This window comes from Varroa jacobsoni, unplaced genomic scaffold, assembly GCF_002532875.2.
Source record: "Varroa jacobsoni isolate VJ856 unplaced genomic scaffold, vjacob_1.0 contig01702, whole genome shotgun sequence".
Lineage (NCBI taxonomy): Eukaryota > Metazoa > Arthropoda > Arachnida > Mesostigmata > Varroidae > Varroa > Varroa jacobsoni.
In genome coordinates, this window is record NW_019214677.1 from 32,387 (window position 1) to 52,057 (window position 19,671).

The following is a 19,671-nucleotide window of genomic DNA, read 5'->3' on the forward strand; positions in this document are numbered from 1 at the left end:
TTAGCTATAGCAAGAACTAATAATAGTAGCAACGTGTCCATTAATATGAATATCAATTAAGTGTATATTGCCATCCTGAACAAGTCTCGTTCAGGAGGTACAGTATTTTTGTCAAGTGCAATAAACCACGTAATGGGAGACTTGCATGTCGTTTGTTCATTGCAAATGTGTCTAGTACCTATTTTGACTAATTTATTGCAAATAAGTTTCGATTCTTATTTCTTAATAGACGCCAGTATATAGGGATTTTGCAGTCTTTAGAATCTGTGACTGCGATTTCATTGCAAAAATGATCCTTCATAAAAATCTCGTGTTTTATATTTACGAACAAGAGTGATCTAAAATCAATAAACTATTTCACGTGAACTTATTTGATCGGTATCCCACTCCGGATTAGGGCCGGACATTGGCCGACACCTCAGGAATGTACGCAGATCGATAATGGACTCCATTGTTCGACAGACTTGAACAGAGGCAGTATGTATACCGTCTCTTATATATAAGGGCGACTAATATTTAAAGCAAATAAAGAATCACATTCTTCATTAGCTAAATGTCGCCATTTAGATAACTACTGCGCTTGTACCTTCATTACGCCCACTTCCTCTAGCTGACTATGTTGAGAAACGTATATGATATATATTGATCTTTAGTACGACGAAAGCAGAGTCACAATTAGCCATCAGAAGCTGATGACAAGAGCTCTTAAAATAATTAAACTTCATAACCAATTTAGATATTAATTTGTTATGGCGTTAAGTAGTATTCTTCCAATTACGAAGCAAAATTCCTTACATTTGAGCTGCCAATTCTCGGTAAATGGGTCTTGAGGTTTATAAAGAGTTTTATTAGATGAATCAGGGAGTAGTATGGCAGTACACCACAGTACGTGTACCTGGAATGATCGGATAAGGGAAGCGCATTATCCATGGGTCTAAATAATACTTGGAGGCAGCTGATCGATGGACAGAAAATAATATAATTATCCTGGATTTGAAGGAAACGTTTGAAGCATAGAATGCTAGCAAGTCTGAAAGAAAAATTATTGGATAGACGTCTACCATAACAAATTTAGTAAACTATCATTTGGGGGACTTTGCATGTATTAGGTGAGAACCACAACATGAACTAATAGCACGCAGGAAGAGAAAGATCAGCGCAAATATTAATCGAGAGGTAAATCGTTTGGCTCAGAAACTTTTAATTAGAGCGGTCAATGCAAATCTATACTATATATGAGTGAACAAGTTATCACTGCAGTGTCTCCAGCTAAGCTATTTACGATTATTGGTAATCAGCAACCTAAAATAGATCTTATTAAACACAAAAAAAATTACTGATAAAGCAGAATTTAGGAGCAGAATTTATCGACCGAAATAGTATGTTTATCTTCTTCGCATACGTAGTAACCAATAGTGAAATCGATCTGGTAATTCATTGTTTATAGTTCGCACAATTTCATACTTGATGAATGTGAATGTGTACGCATGAAGATATATTAATGTATCCAATGTGTTCATGGCTTTTAAAACTATTTCATTTTTAATATTAATACGTAAAGTAAACATCACAGGAGTTAGGCGCGCCATCTATTTTGAACAGTTGATGATTCTTCCCCACCCAGCCGCTAGCTCCGCGGCCAATCACACAGCTCGAAATTGACTGCTGTGGTCGAATTGTTGTTGACGTGTTTACAGGCCAAGGTACTGTCGACAAGTGCACCGAACGAGGCATCAACGAGCCGGCGTTTATATATTTGATATATGTTTATTGCTGAAGCCTGCAGGCGCTCTTCGATCAATCGTGATTTGCAGGTTGTTTCGTGGACAAAGGAGTTTATTCGCTCGTATGTTAAACGATTTGACCGTTTCCAGCCACTGAATATTCGAGATGCGAACGCTTGTCGGTTTGTTGGCGTTGGCCTGCGCTACCTTTGCATCGAAAGGACCCAAAGTCACTAACACGGTGCGATACCTTAAGAGAGCATACTTCTTATAGAGGCAAAACGAAAACAGAAAATGTTATGTATGTGTGTGCTCTAGACCGTTGCAATATTGCGAAGTACAGTGCCCCTATAGTGGATTTATTTTCATTTATTTATACCTGGTATTGTAGCCAACTGAGTGAACAGCTTGTACCTTATCAATTCATTTTTGTGAGCATCGAGTAGAAATAAAAATCAATGACCAAGTTTTTTTTTCTGGAATTCTCTTAAGAGTACTACATGTGCATTATTGCTGAAATACCGATTGTTATTTGCCCATATTAGGTTTATATTTATATAATACCATGCAGGCCTCTAGAAGAAATAACATTTAATCGGGACGGGTCATCAGATTGTTGTCCCAGAATGATAAACCTTGTTTTTAATTCGACGAAATGTACAAATACACCAATGTTTGTTTGAAATGAGTGCTAAGAGACGCGTTGAATGGAAAACAATGAACTAATATAGTAAACACAGAATATTCACACAAAAAGCTTAGCACCGTATGAACATGCATGTTATGCATTTGAACAGCCGTTACTTTTTAAATTTTTGTAATCGATAAGTTATAGGCTGTACTCATAAGATTATGCAATATTGCATCTTTTCAAAACGACATATACTGCTATAGAAAGATATAAAAATACATATAATGCACAACCGTTCAATTTACATAAACAAGTCAATCTAAAAACCTCACCTCATTCGAATAAGGACTTTTATAAGGTCACAATAGTTTGTTGCACTAATCGTCGTTTCTTAGTCAAGTATACACTATAGTAGATATCTCGCTTGATTTAAAATTGCAGGTCCGCTTCCACTTGACGATTGGCGGCGAAGATGTGGGCACAGTCGATATTGGCTTGTTTGGAAAGACCGTGCCTAAAACAGTAGAGAATTTCCGCCAGTTGTGCATTAGCAAGAGAGAGAAGGAGACGGATGACCTCGTTGGCTACGAAGGCAGCATCTTCCATCGGGTTATTAAGGATTTCATGATCCAGGGTGGAGACTTTACCCGGGGCGACGGAACCGGTGGAAGGTCTGGCCTTCTCAGATTTTTTTCTGTTAAGTTTGTCGATATTTTATTACGTCGACACGGCTTGTTCAAGTTGATTAGGCGGTTTTTTCTTACTTATTTCTATAGTTATTTCCATTTGTCGGAATAGGATCTTCATGCTTATATGCTTAGAAAAATAGACATACCGCAGTGATGTCCACAAGATAACTTGTAAAAACATATAGTAAAACCTTACTGCCAGATAAGCTAGTAACATAGTGATTGGAGGATTTTCAAGCTGAGGATTATTATTTCTGGTCCCGGAAAGCGTACAGCTAAGCTTTTGCTCTATTAATGCAACTTAATTTGAAACTGGCATTACGCTTAACAAAATGCCCATTAAATATTAGTGAAATGCTACTTACAGCTCCTTAGTTTGCTCCTAATGGCAGAATTTATGTGAACATCAAACTATGAAAAAATATTTGATAATGGATTTTGCTATGATGCAAGACACATTATAAAGAAAGTTTTTTTTTTTACTGGCTACGTAAGGATCAAATATTGTGTTGTTCTTTACTGATATTTTATTGATTCATCTTTAAAGCTTCTGTGTCTTTATAGCAAATGCGTTATAAAAAGATATCTTAAATATTTTTTTTTCTTTTCGAATTCTATGTGCAGATTAATAACTATTTGACTGATTGTATGTACAGATCGATCTACGGTGAACGATTCGCTGATGAAAACTTCAAGCTGAAGCACTACGGAGCCGGCTGGCTGTCGATGGCAAATGCTGGTAAGGACACAAATGGGTCGCAGTTTTTCATTACAACCAAGAAAACTTCGTGGCTTGATGGGCGGCATGTGGTCTTTGGCAAAGTCATCAAGGGTATGGATGTAATCCGCAAAATCGAGGCGAATCCAACGTCGAGCAACGACCGGCCTGTCAAGGAAGTGAAGATTAAGACCTGTGAAGAAATTCCAGTTCCGGAGCCTTTTGCCGTTGCTAAGAGTGACGCCACAGAGTAGAGTACATCAAACCGTGGCAGATTTTTGCCTAATTTTTGCTTCATTTTTATATTTAAAATAGGGGGCGAGAGATTTACAAACTATTTGCTTCCAGAAAAAAATTAAACATATGTAAGCGTCACTGACGGGTATGCATGTCCGCCTCTAAAGCGACTAGCTTGTGTCTATTATAATAATTAAACTTATACTTTTTTCTAATGTGGTAAGGTAATCGGCCTGAGTGTGGTCATTACATACTTTGCCTTCCAGTGTATTTTGGCTTGCTTGTAATTGTAAAGATGGTCTCTAGGAAAATCAAAGTGAGTGTTTAATTGCGTGTCGCGCCGGCAATTTTCACTGAACATTCAATTGATTACCTATAATAATCGAATGAGACGACACCTAATAGTTTTCTCCAGTATGCAAGATGTTTATTGATGTATTCGACAGACCACAGTCAGCTCACATATCTGTACAAATGTACACTTGACAGTAAATGTGTGAATGGAGATTTATGATAATAAAATCTAGTGGGATTTAATGAGAAATGAAATGAAATTTTTGAAACCGCGTGTATTATTAAATAATCATTCTTAACAAACGCGAAAGCATACCAGCTATTTGTGAAGTATTTTAGAATAAACCTCACAAGAGACGCGGAGTAGCAATGTACTTTCTGAGGTGGCAAAGTACCAAAAACAGAGGAAACGGAATTGGATAAGTCTGTGCAGGTCACAGCAGCATTTTTTGTTTTTTGTCGCCATAAATAGCTGTCACAATTGATATTCGCGTAATGGGTCGGCATTTGTATAACACTTGGTTTTATGTTTCCGGAGTAAAGTCTAGATCTTTTTAAAAAAATCTACACAAACTTTAATAAAATTTCAGTTCCACTTAAATTGATATTGTGTTCCTAGTTTTTAAAGTTCTCAAAACTGAAATCACTCGTCTTGTTGTTGCTATGTTTAAGCATAAATTCGTACCATATTTAACATTCATATAGCATTAAAAAGCGAATAATTTAGAAGCTTAGATATAAAAATATATTTTTACTTAACCCAAGCGTACTTTAAGATAATTGTCAGAAGTGAAATCAGTGATCAGAATTGGCAGCTTACTGTTGAACATGTGGTCGATGATAGTCAATGATTGAGAGGTACGGATCTTCAGCTGCCACTACCCTAATGTTTTTTCCCCAGAAATAGAAGCGAGATACTTTAGAAGCTATATATATCTTAATATGCCTACTGCCCTTCAAGTGCTTAGTCTCATTATCTTCTGAGTCCCAGATTATTATTAGAGAAGTGTAAGAGTAAGGACTAGGTTTCTTTTATTTTAGTGCGAACTTGAATGTAGCTAGAGGCTTCATTCAGAAACTCATGAACTTTACTAATTCTTATAATATAGTACACAATAACGCACATGATTTCACAGTACTCCTAATTTGAGTTCATCCATTACGTTGGCTCTATCAAATTGTCACCGTGTGGCATACTTTAACAGAGAGACATTGCCGTCTTTCGTGAACAGTGAATGAGCGGTAAAAGGCCAAGACACATTTAAACCGACAAGCTTTCGAGGGTCGTATGCGTGTGGGCAAATTTGAATTGCTTTTTTATTCATAATCGAAGACAAAATATTATTCACCTTCAGAACTGTATATTCAAATCTGCAGCTCTTCGTTGGGCAAAAAGTACATCCGCGAAGGTGGTTGTTTTTTAGTTAAGCAACTCGCCTGTGCTCTCTTATTCACAATTTGTAAACAGAGAGCAGCCGGCACGAACTCAACTAACGTCGGAAATGAATAGCAACTTATAGTATAGCGTGCATATTAATAAAAGGTTATAAACTAACTTTACATCGTAACCATAGGCGCAGCAATTACGGGCATTCTCTCGTGGCAACGTAGAAGAAATAGTGGAATCCTTCACCGAACGTTTCATAGTTTATCTTCCACTTGTACTCTTCATGCTGGTAATACTTCAGGCGGAAATGAGGTTGAGTGAATGTCACCGAAACAAATCTGCCCCCAGGGCGAAGTAGACTGAAGCCAAAGAAATAACCAAACGGAACTCCGTGATTTTCCAGCGTTCTATATACTAGATGGTAAGCCGATGCGCAAATGTACTTTAAGATTAATATTTGGTAAAAATGACTCCTGACATTCATGAATGACATTCAAGACCAAGTTGCACATACTATCATATTTATTATGTTAATATAAGCTCTGGATTTTTTTTATCTCCAACCATAAAAGCTTTTGCCAAAGTTAAGCGATACCTTCCGATATTTCACCTCGTGTGATGATATTTATTAACAGCAGTAAAATTCCCTATTTAGATTAGTTTGATTATATTTCTTTGTAGAAAACATGCTTTAATACATTATATGGATTGTTGAAGAAAGCCTAGATATATTTGAACCCAATATTTGAGTATAGCATTTGAAGTTTAAGGCTGATATCTAATTATAGTGGCTGTTCTGTAGTGTACTTTCTAGGCGCAGTAGCTATTGCTACTATGATTACAAGCACAATAGGCATACCGTTGTTCGAACGAGAAATCGCACTGTACCTATATATGCTGTCGGTTGTCCTTTTCATGTCGTGTTTGGTTGTTGGCGAAGCTTCCCATGGACTTTTATCCTTAACAAACAGCACATCTAACGTTCCTTTTTCGATGATAACATCGAATTGGCCTAAATCGGCGTCGCCCTCAAGTGTGCGCATATCTTTGCAAAACCATTGCATTTGGGGATAACGCTTAGTCATCTTCTCAATAACCACCTGCGTAGAACGCCAACACAATTTAGTGCATCTTCAATATTCGACTAGCAATGGTTTACTTAGGGCCATACATTCTAGACCCGGAAGCTTAAACCTGGCTATATGTCACATTGTGGAACTGGAACCTAACGTCGTCGATTTAGGATTCCGGGAAACCACTACTAAAACATACAAACATGGTTTTAATTTTTTTTAATACCAGTGTTCGTTATCGGCAGAGTGGCTTTGCGTGCTGCGTGAAATCTAAATGCTATTTAATTTAAATTTAGTTATAATAAAACTTAAAGAGTTTGAATTGTTGGAAACTGACAACCACAGGGTGACGCATCTAAATCCAGACGTCCTCTTACGGGTTGTTCCCAAAATTGTATCTATGCCAAGACAGATCTTTCAACGAAATCTGTCGCATGCGCTAGAAATGTCGTTCATGACGACCATATTTATTCAATATAACCACCATTCACTGCTATTAAAATTTCAAATCGGAGCGTAAACCACTAATTAAATACTTCAGCAGGATTAAACTTTAAACAAAAGTATTAAAAATGCGAAGGCTTAAAACAACAAAAAGTTTAAACGTTGCAAAAAAAGTCCACAATGTATTAAAAAGGCTAATCGCTAAACCCTATCTGGTTGACCCACTGGCAATCAATTTTTATTTCTGTAAACGGCAATTTACTTCTATATTAAAAAAGTAGGAATATCAAAAATCATTTTTGAGCCCATTAAATGATTTTCAAGCCTTTTAAATCTATTGGAACTCATAATTTACTTCATAAAAGTCTATGAATGCAAAAAGGAAGTTTTTACTTTTAAAGGGGTTCGTCCTGTGTGAAGCCATTACATAACACCCGATCTTTGCTCAAATTCGGAAAATAGTGTGCTATTTTTGCTCTATCAAGTTTGTTACTTTATTCTGCAAAAAAAAATGGCTTCCTTTCAGTCTCAAAAACAGTGGATAAATGCAGGAACAAACAGTCCTCCAAAATTTGTTCGAATTTGGACATTAATCAGCGATTTAGAAAACAAAAACTGGTAGGCCTGCATGTCGTTCATTTGCCCTTTAACTACATTCACAGGGATTTCAACATAATCAGACAGGTTGGTCTAATTCACACAAATTTTTTAGCGATTCTAACGAAAGTAGATTCACAGCATGTTTCGGTATTACTTCTGTGTATTTAACTTAGTACCTTTTTCAACAAATTGAATTTACCTCTGAAAAGTCGATGTTAATAATATTTTGGAAACCATCGCTAAACATTTCTGCTCCTAGAGAGCTGTTCCCGCATCCTGTAATGATATAAAAAAAGTGAGCATAGAGCAAAACTGCTTTACATCACTCACACGTTATTGCAAATGTGTTCCGTTCCTATCCGACGTAGTTTTCGTGTATAAAACTAGTATAGCCCTCACATCTGATTTATGACATTGCACTCCTATCTGCCATTGGCTATATCTGGAATTCATGACATTCATCAACGTATAAACGATAACAGAGTCGTAGAACTTACCCAGTATAAGCACTCTATCATTTTTGCCCACATACTTCGTGATAAGAGGTTTGAACTCCTGGTATCCTTTGCACCATTCAAAATTATCTTCACTTATATATCGTAAGTTCCAGTATCCTTTCGATAAGTAATCACAATTGTGTCCAGGTAAAGTACTTAGCCTTTCCATTGTTTCCGTTCTATCTGAAATATATACAATTACGTAATAGAATAAGCTAACTTTAGGATCATTTTCAACTTGGTAAAATTGTTAAAAATGTTTTTCCGAAATCTGTAAAATTTTGGCGCTAACTATCTTACCCAGACATTTTCCGTTGTGGCAGATTTTTACTGATATTATTTTAATGTGAACGCTGCAGCTTGACTGATGACACCTTTAGACAAATATCTGAATAAAAAAATGTAATAAGCGAATTAGAGGCACACTGAAAAACTGCGATAAAAAGGTGACTTAATGGGCTATTGATACTGTTCAGTTTCAAATCAACGTAAGATAAATCCTACGTGTGAACTCATGTTTTATTCTAATAGACATACATTATCTTTGTTAGAGATTTAAAAGAGAAAGATATAAAGATATATAAGCAAACTACTACATTGGCGCAGGTATTATAAGCGTGCAGAAACTTGCAAAACAGTAAATGGAAAACCTACATACTATAACAGCGATTAGCAAGCTGTTTATTAAGTACATACGTCGTAATTCTCATTAGATATAATGATTTCGGCTTTATGTCCTTGGCCTATTTTATATCGTGTTATCTTACATGCAACGAAATTGACTTTAAGATATACGTCGAGATGACAACAATTCAAAAACACAGCTCCAAAGGCCGAATATTGTCAAAACTCTTCCGGGGCAATGGTTCGAGGAGATCAAAATGCGTATCTACGCCAGTAGGCTTCAACACCTGAACGTAGCCAATAGGGTAACGTAATCGGAGTGCTTCTTCAAGCAAAGAGCTGGGCCAAGGTCCTATTAAAACGTTACGACTAACTTCATGCATCGAGAAGACAACTCTTTTTCGGTTGGAGATTGAGACAACAAAAGCTCGCATTGATATAGTACGGTATGTATTTTATATATTGATTAATTGACACAATACAGAATCTATAATTTTATATGCTAACCTGAGTAAAATATAAGGTGTGCTTCATATAAGGTTGCGGCAGTAAGCATCAACGGCAAACAGGAACAGTATTGTATTTCTAAACTGTGGTTACCCTATTAACATACCTAGTTATTTTTGCCTTTGCATACGAAAATACTTGCTCTAACTGTAAAAAATACTTTTGAAGAGAATCGCTTTTTTCGATCGCTGGTGCCATTCTTTAAACATTACTCAGCGACGCTGAAAATGTGGCATAGCTATAGAACAATGTTTCAAAGTAGGTGATAGATTAAACGCCTTGTGTGTAGCTTTTAATGGATCAACACGTAACAGCTTACTCACACTGGCATTTTCAGTGCGTAGCTATTTACTCTTCCAAGTTAAATATCAGGGAAAATCAAGGGCCTAAGAATTTCGGTGCTTGCAATAAAATTATTAATGAAGAATTAAAACATTCGCAATTGAAGCGTGTACACTGGCAACGTAATCCTTGTGTGATGCGGATGATATAACTGTAGTAATGCAAACTTAACTCTGCAAGGTTTGCGGGGCGAGTCCCATAGTGCACATCTCAATGAAGAGCTAATGGGTACGCATTCCGTCTTTTCAGTATAGCCACATACAATGCAAAACATCGAAGCATCTCATTTAAGTAAGCAGGTAAAATTGTGCACCAACTGCGTATCACATGTTTTCATAACGCATATGACAGGAAAGGCCCATAACTTTTGTTATGGGCCTTTCCTGTCATACAAACTACCGATACACTAAGTGATCACTACGATAAAGAGAAAGCGGAACTGAGCGTTATCAATATTACCTATTGAAAGAAGCATTAATACCTCTGCTACGAATCTTCCTCTACAATCTTTTTCGCTTCTGCTCTAAACAAGAGCAATTTTACTTGTTTTCAATATTGAATTGGCTTTTTGAATCAATAGTCAGAAACCGCGAAACTGCGGATGAGAACGACCTGGTCCGATTAGTCCGCGCCAGCTAAGAACGGCCGTAAACGAAGCTTGTAGGTATGAATATTGCAACCATTTTCATTTTAATTGCGCCGTTTTTCAAATTTTCGTCTACATATATTCAGTTATACTAAATTAATTAAGCAGTATACTACACATTGAATAACTTCATTTTCGTTTCTTTTTCCTGTGTCAATAAGAACGTCCTCAAAATAGAAGGACTATCTAAAATTTAACTTTTCTTAACTGGACAATATGGCATAAACAAAACTACCAATCCTCCAAAAAAATGTCAACACAAAATACTCCGCGGGTGCGCCGTCTGAAAAAAATCATTGAACAATATGAAAAACGTTAGACACCTACGACATTTCGTTGAGCGGTAATATACGAACACTTTTTAATTTACCTATATGATGCATATGGATGTCATATCCTTCGCTGATTGCAAATCAGTATATGACTGATAGCAGTGCCCGTAGTCAATGTAACTGAACAATAAACTTGACTATTACACAGCCTAATCATAGTTGTATTACCAAAAACTTATACTACTAATAGCTTTGTTCACTTGAATGGCAGCACTTGAAACGGTCTCAGATGAAAATAATTTTTGCTAGAAGAATCGGGAAGTTTGGACTGATGCCGACTCACACATACAAATACCATGTAGAACACAGACGCGAGCGCAGTCTGCAGTGGAGAACGAGGATGACAAGGAAGTATTACGGTTATCCATAGGTATTTCTCATACTACAGACATCTACCCAAATATAGATCGCCATAGCGTGAAGAAATTGTCTCCCCAGACATCTTCCTAAAAAAAACTTGTAGCTATAAGATAAATTTGTGCCATCTTGTTCAAAGCAGAACGGCATGTTTATCTCCAAAGCCATGTGCGGGGATAACTCGCGGAACTTGAAATGTGCGGAATACGATAAAATAGCTGGTTTTCAGAGCTAAAAGTTGCGACACCGTATTTGAGTACACATATGGTGTGATTAGTTTTTTTAACATTCATAATAACTGTTGTATCTTTGGTGGTGCAGGAAGGAATAATCGAATCTATAGCCCTCCCGTGCGTTGTGATTCGGGTGCAAAAAGGTGAAAACAACTAACTTCGCACTAAGGAGAACAACGTGTTTATTTATTTGTTTAACATACAGCCGGCATTTTACTATTACATTTTATCATGATAATACATATCATATGAAGCCTGGGTCCGGTATCAAGTCATAAATGTCTTAACCACAGCTAGAACGTACCTTTTAGCAAACACGAAGCAAATGTCATATCATATGTCCGCTTGTGAGGAAAAGCGCAACCTTAAGAGCTACGGAAGCTTGAAATCGTTTAAGCGTAGCCACTTTTTTAAGTGCAAAAAACTGGCTTAATTTTGAGACAAATATACATATATTTACAAATGATCGGGTTTAAGTTAATGGCACATAGGCATAATAGCATAAATGTAAAGGAAAGATCCTACCGACTCAAAAAAAATACGTGTAATAAAAATACTTGTAACATATTTGTGGACTCCCTTTAAATATATTTGTTCTCAAACCAAATAGTTCGCGCCCTATCTGCGGAACTAGAATAAGCAATATAAGTTTGTGCAACTTACAGGACAGGCATATTCCTGTTAGGTATGTATAATTATAAACGATGCAGGCTGGTATTGCCTTGTTAATGCTTTAATATGCCGTTTAGGTGGCTGCATATTAATTATGTCATCTGACGCCTCAAAGAAACGCGTTCAGTTCGATAAGTCGGAATATGAATTACGTAAAAGGCCTCCTCCACAAATGCCTAGATCTCCTAACCACGTCTACGTGAATACCCGAACCGAATTTAAACATCAGTTCGAGCGAGCGAAAGATGTGCTTCTTGGAGGGGGCAAGGAAGTTCATATACATGGTATTGGAGCAGCAGTCAACCGTGCAATTAATATCGCTTTACAGGTTAGATAATTCTGTTCAATATTTTTTCATGTTTTCTTTCGCTGTTTGTCTTTCAATCTCATTCTATACAATAAGTCACGCTGGAGACGAATCTAAGTCGTATATGACTGATCTCAAATACATTAAAGCCTATTGCCGATATAGATGTCTACATTCGTCAGAACAACCTGTAGCTTCATATCATTCACAGTTCGATATTTTATTTCGCCTAATGCGGCATCTCTTAGTTTCTCAGTCGAACAGAACTAGGTTGTGAAGACCTTTCCTACGTGACTAACTTATTAGGCCAAAAATAACAAAATACAATTATTTCAAATTAGTAAACTCAGCAAGAGATGCGCGTTCGCCGTTGTTGAATGCGGTATTATTACTGAGAGCATGCCGTTTAGAAATTGATCAAAAAGATGCGTGCTTGATGGATTAAAATCGGAGCATTTGTTATTTCTTCATTGGACTTGGAATCATTTCGGGAAGTTAAATTGGTTGGCTATATATATATAAAGAAGTGTGTTGTTTGTTACAGGTTCAATCACATTTCGGAGAAGTAATGGGAACAGATGTACGAACCGGAACAATAGAAGTCACAGACGATCTCGAGCCACTTGCAAATGATGTTGAACCGCAAAGTCAAAAGCGAAAGGTTTCGACAATCCATATTCGCGTGTTCCGCAAATCAGAAAGCGCTACAACCTGAGGGGTTGGTCCGTAAAACTAGGCATTTGCTGATTTGTGCTGAAATACTTTATCATCTTGGTGTTGTTGGTCTAAAATGTTTGTTTGGGATGTCTCGACAGAACCGTCTAGAAAATTAAAATCGTTCAATGAATCAACGATAGTATATTCCTTACCCTGCATGCTATTTGATTCAGCAGGACGGTCTCTGAAAGCTTCTCTAGACAGATATTGATACAAGTATGTCACTGTAGTTGACTTTTTCAATAAACGTAATGCCAATATGTATGCTAATTGTATCCATGCGCCCTTCAAAGGTTAAGTAATTGATGTACTTATTTAATCATTTCGTCTTCATCGATCATGTAAATATTACTACAGAAAAAAAAATTATGACAACGTGTTTAATCCAATTGTGCGCAAAAGCCGAATTATCTTACTGCTCCCTTTGGCGATTTTTTCGGTTTATGAATAACAGGACAAGCTCTTACAGAGTATCTTCCAGAAATACAAATCCGCTGTAGTTCTTGGTTTGATTTTTAGTTAAATTTGAAATTCGTAACTTTGGTATCGATATGCTGGAAATCACATTTGTTTTATGCGCACACAGAGTTGAAACTCTTTTTAAAGTTTATCAACAAATATATGTACATACGTGAGATAACCGATGACTGCTACTTGTGACGATGAGATAAAAACCTGAACTCTGGAAAAAAATTGCCACACATACGCATATCTTCGCTGTGATACATAGTTAGTACCATATACCGGATATCAGCTATTTAACAACAAAATTATTTAGATTTAATTTATATTATTTATTATTTATTTATTTAAAGAATAAATACACATGTAAACGCAGGCACTATAGATAAGTCTAAACCTTAACTTTCATTCTTTGGCATTAGCGTGATTAGTTCCATTAAGGTGATCACTTGTACTCATCACAATAGTCATAATGTAAGTATGTCCTGTACATTTATATCTAATAAGTCCCAGTATTATGGCTCATCTTTTTCTAGATCGCGTTTTGCTGAGATATCGGTACAAATTAGTGTGATGCTCTTCCGTCCGCATGTCATGTCTTTAACGGTGCATTGGTCTGTTGCATTAAATTTCTACAAAAGAATAATGAATTACTTTAATGAGTTTTTGAAGTGTCAAAGATATCCAAGTTCTTTAGAACTGTTAATATTCAAGTCTAAATAGCTTAAGCGCCTTTACATAGCTTAAAGGCATATTTGTAGATGGGTAGTAACAAATAAGTTCAGAAACATTGCGCTCCATCAAATATACGGGCAAACAGAAGATAGTTTGCTTGTGGATTTGGAATCGAAAAAGCTATAATACGAAGTTATGTAATATAGGTTAAATGTCGATAATGACGATAATAAACGTGCACATAGGTAATCATAGCGTTACCTTATAAGGTAATATTTTGATCCACAGCTAACCGTCGTGAAGGTATTTAAAAAATCGATATGCACATCGTATTAATCCTGGTTCATAGACTTTTTGCTACGCTTTAGATTGAATTCGATTGCAAGACACTAAGCATTCACCAGTCACGTTGTGATTGTTTAGCTCCTCGAAGCTAACCTCTTCAGCTGGACCTGGTTTACCGGTCGACCTATACGATGTATTTAGTTTCGTACATACACTTACGACGGTACCTAAACATCTAGAAAATTATATTTTTTCCAGAACTGTTCGAAACCAAGATTGTTCAAATCTAAGTTGATAGATTAAAATTTGCGCTTACGTCTGCAAGCTACCAGTCATCGCCGTTATCATCATAATCCTTGCCCTTCAGCTGGCTTAACAAGATGTCACGAACTTTTGGCCGAGGGTCCTTCTCGATCTCAGTTTCGAAAACCTGGCCTTTTTTTGCTGAGAAGCGCATTAAATATTATTCAGACTGTTATTGATACTTCATTTAGTGAGAGCTACGTTAGTTAACAAACAGGGATAATAAATAACAATAATAAAAGTGCATGTAAATAAAAATAAGAGCTTACCAAGAACCCATTCAACACTTTCAACGGTCGGCCGACTGCCCCAAAATTCGGGACCTACAAATTTTTCCACCGGTTTTCCATTCCGGTAAATCATTATACAGGGCAAATGCGATTCCGGGAAGTTAGGTATGCAACATTGGGCAAGACCTTGAAGGAATTTCACTGCAGGGAACCTTGGTGCTAATTTTTGGATATGTTGATTAAGTAGGGTACAAACCGGAACACCACTACTAAACAGATGTATCACCACTGTAACATCTTCACCGGCTTTGTTCACCTGTAGCAGAAATAAAAGCTGACTGTAGTTTATTGGTGGCAGGGATGCCTAATTTTTACTTTTCGTGATAGCTCGTGAGAGCTAAATAATATTTTTTTTAGCTATGCTACGTCACTTGTTCTGCCTAACAATAACTCAATCGTCGAAGGACTATGTGTTGGGGACGGCAAATAAACAAAAACAAAAGCAGGGAAACAGTAAAAAAAAAAAGAGTTTGAAAATAGGAAGTTCTTCTAATTGATTCAAATTATGTCAAGTACACTGAGGGTTATACCAGAAATTTCTGTCAAACAGCCCTCACCTGTTCGACCCAGTCATCAGCAGAGATCTCACGTACTTCACCAAACCTCGCTTTTTTCGCAGCTTCCCACATTTCAGCAATCCGCTTTCGACGAAATTCTAGTAGAGCTCGCTCATCATCTTCGTCCTCAAGGAGTTCCAGTTCGTCGAGGGTTAGATTGTCCAAATTGCGTTCCTACTTCCGAAAACACCCCTTATTCAACAATTTACTTGCTCCATAGTTTGCTTCTACATTTATATATGATTTTAACCCGGCGTAAATATTTTATGCAGTTTCTAAAATAGAGAACTGGCTGTTTTCTTTACCTGCGTAATAGGTACACGTTAATAGAGAAATGATTCCAAATATTTAACTGATTCGGATAAAGAATATAACGTTATGATTCAAACAACAAGTTATTTGCAATGATCACAGTGCCGCGCGTTGGTTGGAATCTAGTGTAATTATTAGTATTGTAATCATTTTATAGATAAATTTAACTGCGATAACTGATCTGCTTCATTTTCTAGCGAGTACAAGGAAACTTTTATTTAAGAGAACTCACAGGCTTAGGATAGCCACCGATTACTTACAATATATAATTATACGTCAATATGGGTATATGCTGGCACTTAGATAAAGACGGCCTTAAACATTACTACAATTACGTTAGAAATTTGCGACCCTCATCAGATCTTTGTTTCTTGGCCAAAAAAATTAAATTAATCTTGATACTTGAGATTCAAGCCGTTTTTTCGCAGCCTCGTCGACTAATGACACAATCTGTTCTTCAGTGATCTCCTTTTTTTCAGGGATAATCCCATGCCGTCGCAAGGCATCATTCCATTCTGTGTCCTTGCTAGAATCCTGTCGAAGAAATAAGTAAGTCAAAATATATATGACAACTAATGTCGGCCTTAAATTGAATATAGCTATCTACACAAAAGATAAATCTTTTAGTAAGTAATAAATAGAAATGTAATATATCGATGCAGCTATTCTTCCTAAGAGAGCTCTGGGGAGAATTTAAAGACGGTTATAGGCTTTTGATGCGCTTCCGTTAGCGCATCCGTTGGGTATAATTGTCGCCCAAGGGCATAGAAAATAATTTATTTTAAGCAAGGATATCAAGGATATAACAGCATTACTTTTTACGTACGATGAAATATGTGTCCGTAGGGCTCAACAATATTTTAATTTGACCGTAAGAAACATATAGCACAAATGCCTTGAAGGGCATCGCATTTCACTGCACTCGATGAAATGATTTTAAAAAAATACCGAATTTATTATTAAAGTAAAGGCAGGCTGTGTCTACGTCGTTTGCTTTAAATACATTGACATATTTTTTTTTTTCTATTGTATAACCCTAATCACTAGTTGAGATATGAAAGCATCGGTCTAAATTTTCTGTTCTCCTTGACTCACAGATTTGTGTATTCGTATACTCCATGTAGCTCTGAATAGAATAAACTGAACTTCAACATTTTAGGGCAATAATTTGGATAGGACGCACCAACAATAGTTGAAAAAAGATAGTGCGTTTAAGGCAATTCTTCTAACTCCATTCATTGCTACCTACGTGCCCATATAAGGAGCTGGCCGCAAGTCATTATAGAAAACACGGATTCTCCAGAACTCGAACACCATAATACATATATTTCTGCATTCCTAGACATTTATATAAATTTAGGGCTAACCTGCATGATGTATTTAGTCGGTAACTTCTTCCACAGCCTATCGGAAATTACAATCGCGTATTGGATGCCGATTAGTCACAGGGGCAATTTGCCGCACGGAAAAGCATTCGAATTTTACGAAAGCAGTTCCGAGATCTAGTGTCAAGGGAAAACCAAAATATCGAAAATAAGTTTCACAGAAAAACCGCGGAAGCATATATAGTAATAACTATTTTAACAACAAATATACTTTAGATTCTTAACTCTGGTTTCCGAAACTGAAATAGCAGCTTTTGGGAATAACACATTAGTTCCTAGATATCCGTAGTATTCGCGTTCCGAGCGACGCGCACATGGTGAGGTTCAGCTATTTCCCATTAGATTTTCCGCGCTTTATCGAAAACAAGTGTATTACACTATGATGCATATGTGTTACTTTTCATACTTGATTAGCTTTAAGACAATTTTTGGGTTTGAAAGAGTTGTCGTTTGCCTAGTTAAATGATCACTCTTAACCGCTAGATAATCGCACACAGTTAGAAGATGTTGTGAAAAACTGAAATCTATGCGTCATATTATTTATATTGAGACCCGAATTTTCAGAAAACTGGATTTATGTGAATTTATGAAGATGAAATTGAAACAACTCAAGTCTATGTTGGATAATGTAGAGACGTTTGATAAACCAAATATTCACTTGGAGCAATACCCAACGCCACCTGATATTGCCGGTCAGTAGAAAATCCGATGACTACTTACACATTGTTATTATAAAAATGTTCCTAGCGGTCAAATTGTTGTGCTCGTTTAAGCTGGTTTAATACAATACATTTCAGGATAAGTTTTTGCGTTTATTTAGATAGTTGGCTTTTGGATGAACTTGAATAATTTTCTCTTAAATGTTATACTGAATCATTGTATTCAGGAAGTTCAGTTGCTGTATCTTCTTAACGCCTTACCTAATGTAGTACTTACTCAGCGTGACTTTCGAATCTACTTTTGCAGCGAATAATATATTGTTTTGAATTAATTTCACAGCGGAGATGTTGTATCACATTTGGAGCGCAGGAGAGATTGAGAATCGTGTGGTTGCCGATCTTGGATGTGGAGGTGGAATTTTATCCGTGGCAGCCGGACTTCTCGGTGCTGAGTGAGTTTTGGCAGGAAACTATCGTGATTTGAGGAGATACAAAACACAAATCCATTGCGAGTAGCCAATAACAAGATAGCAAGGGGCTGTGCGAGACAGCAGGTGTGCAAAAACAACCAATATCGATGTATAGGGTCTTCATGCATGTAGATCCTTAATAAATCGGAATAGAGTTTGATTTATGTGCAAACAAAAACATAGACTTTATATTAATTTCAGTTATGTTGTTGCGGTTGATATCGATGAAAGCTCACTTGAAATTTGCAAGAACAATATTCAAGAATTTGAGCTTACAAAAAGCGTGGCCCTTCTCCAGACCGATGTGTCATCGCTAAGTCAAATTTTACGAAACCCAGTAGATACAGTTATCATGAATCCTCCATTTGGCACTCGAAATAAAGGTACCTTCCTCGGCTATAATTAATATATCTAATGTATATTGTTCCAGGGATGCGCAAGGAGCAGACCCCAGACTAGTTTCGATCTGTCACTCTGTTTAACCAAGCTTCTTTTTTAGCAGTTGTAGATATACCATTACAAGAGTTTTTAAGCTCTAAAGATTGGGCATTTTGAAATTATTCAAATTGTCCATTTGATAAAAAAAAACACTCGACATATTTGTTTATTATTTGCTTATTATTTTTGGTACACTTAGTTCTTCCCGCTCTGTATTTACAGGAGCTGATCTCATGTTTGTAGATATAGCCTCATCTCTGTGTCATGGTAGTGTCTACTCACTGCACAAGAGTTCTACTCGCCAACACCTTGTACGAAAATCTGAGCAGCGTGGACTTAAATGTGAGATTATTGCTCAGCTGCGATACAATATCGATCGAATGTATAAATTTCACAGGGATGATACGCGTGACGTCGAAGTTGACTTTGTCCGGTTTATTAAATTGCCGCAAGAGTGCAACTGACAGTTATAGTAGACACTTTTGATAGTTTCTTTGCCTATGATCATTTACGGGCTGTTTTATTCCATATATAGTAATAAAATTGGAGAAAAGATGCCAATATATTACAGACATATATATTAAGTTTGTTGTTTTCCAGAATGGCATTTAATAGGACCTTCGCAGCAGCGGAATATAATTTAAGAATAAAAACAGGTCCCCAAGCATAACAACATGTTCATGTGACGTTTATTTCATTGTAAGTTTTAATTCTTGCCGTGTAGGTTGATCATGAAAAATTCATATAGCCGCTTTAGACGAAATCGATTTATATGTAAACAGTATCATTTCCGGTAATTTATTC

At 36.6% G+C, this 19,671-nt stretch overlaps 5 protein-coding genes across 29 annotated transcripts; 3 read left to right on the forward strand and 2 right to left on the reverse strand.

Annotated features, from left to right (window-relative positions):
• The first annotated feature begins 1,662 nt into the window (after positions 1 to 1,662).
• LOC111272154 (peptidyl-prolyl cis-trans isomerase 6) lies at positions 1,663 to 4,894 on the forward strand. Its single transcript, XM_022853442.2, has 3 exons — positions 1,663 to 1,965; positions 2,797 to 3,026; positions 3,701 to 4,894. Exons 1-3 carry the CDS (start codon positions 1,891 to 1,893, stop codon positions 4,014 to 4,016), a joined length of 621 nt encoding a protein of 206 aa, XP_022709177.1. The 5' UTR covers positions 1,663 to 1,890; the 3' UTR covers positions 4,017 to 4,894.
• LOC111272150 (EEF1A lysine methyltransferase 4) lies at positions 4,402 to 12,059 on the reverse strand. 23 transcript variants are annotated; one of them, XM_022853420.2, is made up of 6 exons: positions 11,640 to 12,059; positions 10,622 to 10,696; positions 8,295 to 8,477; positions 7,997 to 8,073; positions 6,569 to 6,780; positions 4,402 to 6,039 (listed from the first exon to the last, which is right to left on the reverse strand). In XM_022853420.2, the coding sequence occupies exons 1-6, from the start codon at positions 11,665 to 11,667 to the stop codon at positions 5,877 to 5,879; spliced, it is 738 nt and encodes a 245-aa protein (XP_022709155.1). In that variant the 5' UTR covers positions 11,668 to 12,059; the 3' UTR covers positions 4,402 to 5,876. The 23 variants fall into 23 exon arrangements, with proteins under 23 accessions (XP_022709155.1, XP_022709154.1, XP_022709151.1 ...); XM_022853419.2 differs by lacking the exon at positions 11,640 to 12,059 and adding an exon at positions 11,041 to 11,262 and having other exon boundaries at positions 10,649 to 10,696; XM_022853416.2 differs by lacking the exon at positions 11,640 to 12,059 and adding an exon at positions 11,041 to 11,262.
• On the forward strand, positions 8,991 to 13,329 carry Rpp20 (ribonuclease P protein subunit p20). 2 transcript variants are annotated; one of them, XM_022853445.2, is made up of 3 exons: positions 8,991 to 9,364; positions 12,085 to 12,335; positions 12,859 to 13,329. In XM_022853445.2, exons 2-3 carry the CDS (start codon positions 12,102 to 12,104, stop codon positions 13,027 to 13,029), a joined length of 405 nt encoding a protein of 134 aa, XP_022709180.1. In that variant the 5' UTR covers positions 8,991 to 9,364; positions 12,085 to 12,101; the 3' UTR covers positions 13,030 to 13,329. The 2 variants fall into 2 exon arrangements, with proteins under 2 accessions (XP_022709180.1, XP_022709179.1); XM_022853444.2 differs by lacking the exon at positions 8,991 to 9,364 and adding an exon at positions 11,331 to 11,478.
• Positions 13,330 to 13,801: 472 nt separating this feature from the next.
• viaf (viral IAP-associated factor) lies at positions 13,802 to 17,408 on the reverse strand. Its single transcript, XM_022853439.2, has 6 exons — positions 17,283 to 17,408; positions 16,318 to 16,449; positions 15,604 to 15,777; positions 15,026 to 15,302; positions 14,770 to 14,897; positions 13,802 to 14,125 (listed from the first exon to the last, which is right to left on the reverse strand). The coding sequence occupies exons 1-5, from the start codon at positions 17,286 to 17,288 to the stop codon at positions 14,779 to 14,781; spliced, it is 708 nt and encodes a 235-aa protein (XP_022709174.1). The 5' UTR covers positions 17,289 to 17,408; the 3' UTR covers positions 13,802 to 14,125; positions 14,770 to 14,778.
• A 96-nt stretch (positions 17,409 to 17,504) lies between these two features.
• Mettl5 (Methyltransferase like 5) lies at positions 17,505 to 19,542 on the forward strand. 2 transcript variants are annotated; one of them, XM_022853441.2, is made up of 5 exons: positions 17,505 to 17,617; positions 17,865 to 17,992; positions 18,300 to 18,411; positions 18,631 to 18,812; positions 19,090 to 19,542. In XM_022853441.2, the coding sequence occupies exons 2-5, from the start codon at positions 17,887 to 17,889 to the stop codon at positions 19,329 to 19,331; spliced, it is 642 nt and encodes a 213-aa protein (XP_022709176.1). In that variant the 5' UTR covers positions 17,505 to 17,617; positions 17,865 to 17,886; the 3' UTR covers positions 19,332 to 19,542. The 2 variants fall into 2 exon arrangements, with proteins under 2 accessions (XP_022709176.1, XP_022709175.1); XM_022853440.2 differs by lacking the exon at positions 17,505 to 17,617 and having other exon boundaries at positions 17,625 to 17,992.
• Positions 19,543 to 19,671: the final 129 nt, after the last annotated feature.

What these genes read in the sequence shown, in the direction of transcription:
- LOC111272154 (XM_022853442.2), top strand. Translation starts at nt 1,891, where the DNA reads ATGCGAACGCTTGTCGGTTTGTTGGCGTTGGCCTGCGCTACCTTTGCA. An exon ending in GACCCAAAGTCACTAACACG is followed by an intron (nt 1,966 to 2,796) that starts GTGCGATACCTT and finishes TTAAAATTGCAG; the next exon opens with GTCCGCTTCCACTTGACGAT. An exon ending in GGCGACGGAACCGGTGGAAG is followed by an intron (nt 3,027 to 3,700) that starts GTCTGGCCTTCT and finishes TTGTATGTACAG; the next exon opens with ATCGATCTACGGTGAACGAT.
- Mettl5 (XM_022853440.2), top strand. Translation starts at nt 17,827, where the DNA reads ATGCGTCATATTATTTATATTGAGACCCGAATTTTCAGAAAACTGGAT. An exon ending in AACGCCACCTGATATTGCCG is followed by an intron (nt 17,993 to 18,299) that starts GTCAGTAGAAAA and finishes TTAATTTCACAG; the next exon opens with CGGAGATGTTGTATCACATT. An exon ending in ATTTGGCACTCGAAATAAAG is followed by an intron (nt 18,813 to 19,089) that starts GTACCTTCCTCG and finishes CTGTATTTACAG; the next exon opens with GAGCTGATCTCATGTTTGTA.
- Rpp20 (XM_022853445.2), top strand. Translation starts at nt 12,102, where the DNA reads ATGTCATCTGACGCCTCAAAGAAACGCGTTCAGTTCGATAAGTCGGAA. An exon ending in CAATTAATATCGCTTTACAG is followed by an intron (nt 12,336 to 12,858) that starts GTTAGATAATTC and finishes TGTTTGTTACAG; the next exon opens with GTTCAATCACATTTCGGAGA.
- LOC111272150 (XM_022853414.2), bottom strand. Translation starts at nt 11,113, where the DNA reads ATGGATAACCGTAATACTTCCTTGTCATCCTCGTTCTCCACTGCAGAC. An exon ending in TCTACATGGTATTTGTATGT is followed by an intron (nt 10,697 to 11,028) that starts GTGAGTCGGCAT and finishes GATTTTTTTCAG; the next exon opens with ACGGCGCACCCGCGGAGTAT. An exon ending in TGTTTATGCCATATTGTCCA is followed by an intron (nt 8,478 to 10,621) that starts GTTAAGAAAAGT and finishes TATATATTTCAG; the next exon opens with ATAGAACGGAAACAATGGAA.
- viaf (XM_022853439.2), bottom strand. An exon ending in AAAAACGGCTTGAATCTCAA is followed by an intron (nt 15,778 to 16,317) that starts GTATCAAGATTA and finishes TTTCGGAAGTAG; the next exon opens with GAACGCAATTTGGACAATCT. An exon ending in CTGATGACTGGGTCGAACAG is followed by an intron (nt 15,303 to 15,603) that starts GTGAGGGCTGTT and finishes TTTCTGCTACAG; the next exon opens with GTGAACAAAGCCGGTGAAGA.